Here is a 9,760-nt window from a genome sequence, read left to right on the forward strand (position 1 = left end):
AATTGTATTGAATATATATATATATATATATATATATATATATATATATAAAAGATTTATCTTAGCACCCAAGTTAAAGCAACTTTTAGATGGGCTAAAACCTTTAGATGGGTTGCGCCACATAATATATTCTAACATAAGATTAAAAAACGTCAATATTATACTTATTTTAAATAAAATAATATAGAGTTAATAACTTAAAATTTTGTGTTATTAGACACCAAAAAAGTTTAGAAAACAATTAAAATGTTTTAAAATATGAGTAAAAAAACACTCAACTAATCTTAACTTATTTTTTAAATTCTCAAATTACAAAATTAATATTATATATATATATATATATATATATATATATATATATATATATATATATATATATAATTTTGTTATAACGAGACACAAGTGATTGTAGAGCACAATTTATAAATTTATAAAATAAAAAATAAAATCTCGGAAACATTTTTGTCATTTTAATTACATATTTCAAACATGCAAGAATATTTATAAATAAATAGATTTTTTATTTAAAATTATAACATGATTGGTGTATGTTTACCATTTTTTTAAATAAAAAAATCACTTTATTCATTTTTTAATCACTGTGTCAATTCATTAATAAAAAAATATTTAATTTTATTTTTAAATAAATATTTTAACATTATATGTTAATACGTTTTAATTTTTTTTTAAATGTTCATTTTTTTTTTAAATCACTAACCATCCACAATTTTTTAAATAAATCATCATCAACCAGCTCTAAAACTGCTCTAATAATATATGTAACATAGTATTTTTCTTAGCTTTTATACATAGCTCTAAAACATACTTATTATAATTTATTTTTTTCAAATATTTAATTCATCAATCAAATATTAATATATCTTAACATTATATTTATAAAAGTTAAATTTAAATAAATAATAACATATTAATAATTTAACCAATTAAAATCATAATAATTTACTTTTTCTTATTAAATATTTGTTTATTCAAAAAAGCCTAACAAATCCCATATAATACAATATCTTAATATCATAATAAATGTACAAAAGAAAATGAGAGTTGATATACTAACTAAACTATTGTAAAGTTGGGTTAGTTAATACTCTTTATTTCTTTAAAATATATATTAATAATTTAAGTATTTTTACTAAAAGAATAACAAAAATTAACAACATTAAAATCAAACCTTCTATTACCGAATTCTACTACCGAATTACATGAACCCAACTTCATTATTTTATTATTAAATTAAGCAGCGGATTAGAAAGAAGAGATATCTAGAACCGGAATTTATGTCCAGGTCAATGAGAAGAGCAAATGAGTGAAGCTTCCTTCGTTTCACGACGTTTTACATTACCAAACTGATAGCACACAATTCTGTTTTTACATGGTTTTTACAATGTAAAACTGAATGAAGTTTGATTGTAAAACAAAATAAAGCTTCATTTGACTCCGTATATAATTAATATGAAGTTTGCTTCATTTCATTTGAGTCTGTAAATAAAACATATTAAATATTTTTATATTTTATTTTAATAAATGAGAGTTAACATGACACCCCACAAACATAACCCCCGCTTAAACTCAAAGTGGTTACAGAAGAAATCGAACTCGTGACATTTTAGTCTCTTAAACCGACTCTTACCACTGAGTTACCTTGGTGAGATACATATTAATTATTTTATATTATATATAATTATATATTAAATATAATTAATATATAAAAAAATATTTATTATTTTATTTATGATGTATTTAATAATTTATATTAATTATGTCATACTTTATATAAATATACAAATAGCATACATAATTAATTTGTCACATATTTTATTTAATTTGTATTGTCACATATTTTATTTAATTTGTATGAATTATTAATTATTTTATAATTTATATATTTTATAAATTTATTTGTGATATATTTAAAATAATTTGTACAAATTATTTTATAATTTATATAATTATATATATATATATAATTTTTTAATGTTATTGGTAAGATATTTTAATAAATTTTTTTTAATTATTTTATAATTTATATAATTATATATTAAATATATATATATATATATATATATATATATATATATATATAACAACATATTTAAAAAAAATTAAAAAAATTATGATTGAGATATTTAAATAAAATTTTAAAATTTATTTACAAAATATTTAAATAAATTTATTTTAATTATTTTATAAAATTATATATTATATATATATATATATATATATATATATATATATATATATATATATCAACGTTCATGTAAAACCATTAACGCGTTCATATAAAAATATTTATAGGTTCAAGTAAAAGTATTTATATCTTCATGTAAACCCTGCAAGAGAATAAAAAAAAGATGAAACAAACGTTATCTGGTGAGAGTTGCTTCACAAGGTATTTACAGTGCTCAAATGAGTGAAACAAGCGCTACCTGGTGAGACTTGTTTCACTAGGTATTTATATTTTATATAATTATATATTAAATATATAAAATGTTCATGTAAAATCACTAACACATTCATTTGAAAATATTTATACGTTCATTTAAATTATTTATGCATTCATGCAAAAAAAAAAAAAAAAGATGAATAAGCGTTATCCGGTGAAGGTTGCTTCACAATGTATTTATATCGCTCAAATGAGTGAAACAAGTGCTATCTTGTGAGATTTGCTTCATTAGGTATTTATAGCGCTCAAAAGAGTGAAACAAGCGCTACTTTGTAAGGTTCGCTTCACTTAATTTAAATTATTTTAAATACATCATAAATAAAATAATAAATATGTTTTTTATATATTAATTATATATAATATAAAATAATTAATATGTTTTATTTACGGAATCAAATGAAGCAAGTTTCATACTAATTATTTACGGAATCAAATGAAGCTTCATTCAGTTTTACAGCCAAACTTCATTCAATTTTACATTGTAAAATTCATGTAAAACTAGAATTGTGTGCTATCAGTCTAGTAATGTAAAACGGAGTGAAGCGAATGAAGTTTAACTTATTTGCGCTTCTCATTGACCTATACATAATTTCGGGTTTCAAATATCTTTTTATTTTTTTCAACTCGCTACTTAATTTAATAATAAAGTAATGAAGTTGGGTTCTAATTGATCCGAAATAGGAGAACAAGAAATTTAGTTGCAGAACATCTGGTTTGTTTTAAAATTATCATATCAACATTTTACATAATAGGCTCTATGACAATATTTCAAATATTTAAATTCAATTTTCTCTTTTATATATATATATATATATATATATATATAATTATTGAAAATCAATTAAATATAAATAAGGTTGATAATAAAAGAATAAAGATCATTCTCGAAGCCTTAAAACAAGTTAAAATATGTATGTGATAACAAAAACAGTCAGGGACGAATCTATGTAGGGGCTCATGTGGGCTCAAGCCCACCCAAAAAAAAATTTATTTTTTTACGGTAAAATATAACATTACCCTTAATCTCTTAAAAAAAATTAATATAATTAGTTGTTTTTTCATCTAATTATTAAAAAAATAGTAAAATTTTACTTTTATATACTTATTTTTTTCAAAAAATTTTCATTATTATTTTAAGCCCACTCTAAATTTTTTTTTTCCATTCCTGAAAACAGTGAAACAATATACTTACATATATATTTTTATAATATAGAGTGATAATATATAAGTTAATATATAAGTTAATATCTTACCCATATAATATATATTGGCCTGCTCGGTTTTTATATATATTTATGAAACTGGACTACTGGAGTGAAGCCAGTGAACGAATAAATGTTAACCCACTTTAAAATTATAAAAAAATAATTTTCAAATAAATTAAAAAAATTCATCCAATCAAAGTTCCGAGTTGAATGAGTTCCAACTGAAGAGGTGGAGCTCGGCAAACAAAAGAAACAAAGTTGGCCATTATTTTATATTATAACATACATGATATATCTAAATTTCTAAACCGAAGAAGAGAGAAGAGAGAGCTGTGAAAATGGTTTTCTGGTTTATAATAATACTCCTATTGTTACCATTTCTCCTCCTCCGCCAGTACCGTCGGAAGCCACGGCAGCTTCCGCCAGGGCCACCATCCTGGCCGGTGGTAGGCCACTTATTTGATCTCGGCCCGATGCCACACCACACAGTGGCTAAATTCGGTGAAAAATACGGCCCCGTTATTTGGCTCAAGCTCGGCTCAATCAATACCGTAGCAATCAACTCGACAAAAGCGGCGATGGATCTCTTCAAGAACCACGACGCCACCTTCTCCGACCGAGCCATCCGCAACTTAATGCGGGCTCAAGATTACCACAATAGTTCGGTCGCCATAGCCCCGACCGGCCCATATTGGCGAACGTTGAGACGGATAAGCGCGATGGAAATGCTAACTGTAAAACGAATCAACGAGACCGTCGGCGTTCGTCGGCGGTGCGTTGACGGGCTAATGAATTGGATAGTAACCGAGATCGAAACGGGTCGTGCACGAAACGGGGTTCATTTGGCTCGATTCGTGTTCTTGACATCGTTTAACTTGCTTGGAAATTTGATGGTTTCAAGGGACCTAGTGGATCCGGATTCGAGCGTTGGGTCGGAGTTTTATGGGGCTATGACGGGTTTGATGGAGTGGACGGGTCACCCGAATATGGCGGATGTGTTTCCGGTTCTTGGGTGGTTGGATCTTCAGGGGCTTTGGAGAAATATGAATAGAGATTTGAAGAAGGCAATGGAGATAGCCGGCGAGTTTGTGAAGGAACGTGTAGAGGAGAGGCGGAGGCGGCAGCTGCAGCAGGCTGTAGCCGGCGATGATGACGTCATCGACGGGAAGAAAGACTTTCTTGATGTGCTTTTGGATTTTGAAGGGAAGGGAAAAGATGAGCCATCTAAATTGACTCAACATAACGTCGTCACATATATTTTGGTAAGAAAAATGATTACGAACACTATTTTGGGGAGCAACTCGTATGCGAAAGTGATTTCACTGTTATACGAAAGTGAATTCGCTGTTATATGAAAGTGACTTCTTTGTTATACGAAAAAGATCTCATTGTTATACAAAATGGACGAGATCTCTTTTGTATAACAGTGAGATCACTTTCGTATAACAACGAGCTCACTTTCGCTGTACGAGTCGCTCCCCAAAATAGTGCTCCATAACCTTCTTCTTTTGATAATTAAATGAGTCTTTCATATAATATTTTATTTCTTTTTAACATTTTGAAACACAAATTATTTTATATTTTTTTTATTGCATCTCATTATTCAACCACACTAAACTACCTTTAAGGTTGCTAATTTGTTGTTTGAAATTTTGTGTACCACCATTTATCATTTTATATCTTTATAAAAATTAATCATTTTATAAAATTTGTTAAACATAGTGAAGCTAGAATAAAAAGTAAATATAATATGTGAAGGTGATATATAATGGAACACGATAAGTGGACACTGGTCATCGCCTAATGTAAATGTTTCTTAGTAAGGACATCTAAGATTGATTTTTTATTTTAATGAATAATATATATTTTATTTTAATATTGATTATCATTAAATTTATTGATTTCATTTATTAGTAATTGCTTAAAGTATATAAGTACGAGTCCTTAAATACATAAGATAAAAACAAAAGAATACTCTTAATTTTTTTTTTTTATTAAACTTCTTTTTTATAATATTTGAAGAGTTAATTAATTTAGACTTGTCAATTAGGATAATAAAATTTAATAAACCGGCCCTTCCTTATTTAATTTATATTCACGGATACATATTGAATTATTATTATTTTTAAATTTAAAAAGTTATTCACCCAACAACCTATACATTCTTAATTTAAAATTATTTACTAAGGACCCACTTATCACATATATTGACCATGTATTGTCTATTGAATGAAGCTATCAATAATCAGAACCGGCCTGGAAAAATGGGATGCCCCATACACATAATTTATTATCTGAATCAAAGTATTAAATTTGAGTTTTTTTAATTATTATAATAAAGAGGGTGAATTTTGGAAATGAGTGGAAAGGGAGAGAAAGAGAAGAAAAATAAGATTTTTTTTTTAATATATTTATTCGGCTGCCCAGAGGTTTGGGTATGCCCTAGGCCATGGGCTGAGCTTACCCCTAGGCGCTCTGTCAATAATCTTCTTAATATATAGGCATCTTTATTCAAATATTAATTTTCACATCCTAATATTTTATTTTAAAGTTATCTGTTCATTTTTTTAATCACAATTTATCCTTTATCTTTGCGTATAACTAACATTTCATTTAAACGTATAATAAGAGTTTAATGAATTTATTATTTTCACTTCACATGGTATAAGGAGGTTTTCTTTAGATTATGTTATATTAGGGACATATCAAATTCCTCGTGTCATTAATCTCCTTAGAGATTGTTTGAATCTATAAAGAATTTTCTTGAAGTGAACCGCCAAACATTCATTGCTTAGTTATTCAGAACTTTATAGTTGCTCCATGTACAATCCTTCTTCTATAACTCTATGTTAGAATGTTATTTTATTTTTTAACGAAATGATACAAAGCCAATCTAGTTTGACATCTAGAGCATATGTGGCTCTAAAAAATGATACTCCGTCAACGTCAACGGTGAGATGATGATTTCTTCAAATTTGTGCATTTATTATTGGTGTACATATGCATAGCTATTTGTATTCTTAGAGCAAGTGCATCTGTTACTTTAAACACAACCATCTATACTATATTAGATTTTTTAACAAAAAAATCTTAAAAAAAGACCATACATCAGTTAATCTAAACATTAATTCTAAAATAGAAAATTCTAAAATTTTGACTCTCCTAGTTTAAATTTAACATACCAAATACAAATTCTATAATTTCATGAGATTTTGATTGTTATTTCATGTCTTGTGCTTGAAAACATCCTTATTTTTACATCTTTCTCCCTTAAGTGAAAAGAGTCTCACTATTTCAAAATTAATCTTTCTTCCTTATGCTAGTTCTTTCAAAAGACTAAACTTATTTGTCATCCATTTGATTTTCTTCATCAAAACTTTGAGATTACCTTTCATTAGTAAGGTTGAAATACTTATTAGAAGAATACATGCTGAAGGTTGTTTGATTCTTGTGGATTGACTCACTTAATAATCACTTGTCCATACTCTTTTTTACTAAATGAACATGAACTAGTCAACACCCCTCAATTTCCTTACCAATTGTTCATATGATTTATGCAGGAAATTTTCTTAGCAGGATCAGAATCAACCAGTAGCACAATCGAATGGGCATTCACAGAGTTATTATGCAGCCCGGGTGACTCGATGTCCAAAGCCAAGACTGAACTCTTCAAAGTTCTTGGTGACAGGAAAATGGAAGAGGCCGACATCGATAGCCTCCCATACTTACAAGCCGTGGTAAAAGAAACACTGCGTTTACACCCACCTATCCCGTTTCTAGTTCCTAGAAGAGCCATAGAAGATACTACTTTCATGGGGTACGATATACCCAAAGGCACACAAATGTTTGTTAATGCATGGGCAATCGGAAGAGACCCTGAATCTTGGGAAAATCCGAATGTTTTTCAGCCAGAGAGGTTTTTGGGCTCGGATATTGACTACAAAGGGCAACATTATGAGATGATACCGTTTGGGGCAGGGCGAAGAATGTGTGCAGGCGTGCCATTGGCCCATCGGATGTTGCACCTAGTTCTGGGAACGCTACTTCATGAGTTTGATTGGGAGCTTTGTAACGGGGTGACAAGCGCAAATATCGATTGGAAGGAAAGAATGGGGGTCACTGTGAGGAAAATGGAACCTCTTTTGCTGATACCGAAGAAATGCAATGTAGTTTAATTTGTTTTCAAATAATTGATATAGTGATCTGAGTATTTCTATATTTCATGCATATGCATAAGTTAATGTTATCTCTTAATTACAATAAATATTGATTAAAACATATTTATTAAATATATTATAATGCTTAATTATTAATTCATTAAACCCTTTTTTATTTTTATTTGAATATTATTTTAGTGTAAACATTACCAAAAAATTGATGCAAGTAACATAACATAATATATATAAAATAAAAAATCATATGCTATGACATCCACATAAAACTTTCAATAAATAATTAAGAATTGATAAGGTATAACTAATGGTTAAAGAAAAAACTTAAGTATAAATTATTTGTCTTTTTTTGATAAGAGTACATTCCCATCCCTATTAATTAGTAGAGCTCTTGTTATCATTTTAACGATTTAACTATAATGTCACTTAAACAAAAAAAAAAAATGGATGTATTTTAAGATGATAAAAATTTGTCAAAATCATTTCTTCAACAGAATTGATACACTCATATAGTTACTTTTTTTTTGTGAATACTTTTTTTTAAAAACATATTATCATCTTTTGAGAGAAAATCGAGTGGTTGACTAAACTAGAATGCTAATTATATTTCGAACAATTAAATCAAAAATCATAATATATAAGCTAATGTTTAATCCTTAACAAGAAGATTCACTTTGTATATTAAATGTGTGACAAAAGACTATCAACAAATAATCTTACAAATATACTTAGAGAGCAACAACAATTAAACTCATAATACAAGATAAAAATGCTTACATACACCAATACAATTATTACTACAACTACCTAAAATTAAACTCCAACACTTATTTAAAGTGTTTTTAAAGATTTAAACTAAAAAGTTGGGCTACAAATTAACTCTCTAATAAAATTGAATATAGAAGTAAGCATTGCAAACAAATGAAAACATTAATATATATATATATATATATATATATATATATATATATAATAATAATAATAATAATAATAATAATAATACTTAATTTTTAAAATATTCGGATTGTTGGGTTGACAGTTGTAGTTAATTTGGTTATAGTGTGAGAGTAAATGGATACTTAAGTCGTATTATAAGTTGACCCGCCCATAAACTTAAAACGGTTAAAAATAAAACTAAAAATGTTATATGCATGTTTCGAACTTGCAAACTAACAAAAACAAGTACAACTCTTTAACTAACTAGGCTAAACACTTTATATTTTAAATTTAATGCCAAATTTGATGAACGCGTGACATTGTAATAATATAAGTTAAACTTTTAACTAAGTAATCTATATATCTATATATATATATATAATAATAATAATGCTTAATTTTTAAAGTGTTCGGATTGTCGGGGCGAGAGCTGTGGTTAATTTGAATATTTATATGAGAGTAAATTGATACTTGAATCGAGTCGGGTTGACCCACCCAACATAAACTTTAGAAAATTAAATAAAAATGTAATATACACAATTTTTGAACTTACAACCTCACAATATAAGATTAATATTTTAACCATCTCACTTGGTGAAATTTGTAATAATTATAAAGAGAGATTAAAGAATATGTTGGTTAGTTGAGGAAAGTGAGTTGGTGAAAATAATATTGTTATTTATTGGAAATGAATTGATAAAACTCGGATAAAGAGGAGATGATCGGATAAAACGTGTTAGACTTATTAAAACATGTGAAAAACATGTTAAACGTATTAAAAATGTCAAAAATGTGTTAAATGTGCCAAAAACGTGAAAAACATGTTAAACGTGAAAAACATGTTAAACGTGAAAAACGTGTTAAATGTGCCAAAACATGTTAAATGTGTAAAAACGTATAAAATGTGTTAAACATGCCAAAAACATGTTTAACGTGCCAAAAACGTAAAAAGTATGTTAAACGTGTAAAAAACGTGTTAAACATGT

The 9,760-nt window shown here is 27.2% G+C and overlaps 1 protein-coding gene across 1 annotated transcript; it reads left to right on the forward strand.

Annotated features, from left to right (window-relative positions):
* Positions 1–2,597: 2,597 nt before the first annotated feature.
* On the forward strand, positions 2,598–7,955 carry LOC124935078 (cytochrome P450 76A1-like). The gene is made up of 3 exons (XM_047475539.1): positions 2,598–2,621; positions 3,981–4,928; positions 7,227–7,955. The coding sequence occupies exons 1-3, from the start codon at positions 2,598–2,600 to the stop codon at positions 7,839–7,841; spliced, it is 1,587 nt and encodes a 528-aa protein (XP_047331495.1). The 3' UTR covers positions 7,842–7,955.
* Positions 7,956–9,760: the final 1,805 nt, after the last annotated feature.

The sequence above is a fragment of the Impatiens glandulifera genome, chromosome 4, assembly GCF_907164915.1.
Source record: "Impatiens glandulifera chromosome 4, dImpGla2.1, whole genome shotgun sequence".
Lineage (NCBI taxonomy): Eukaryota > Viridiplantae > Streptophyta > Magnoliopsida > Ericales > Balsaminaceae > Impatiens > Impatiens glandulifera.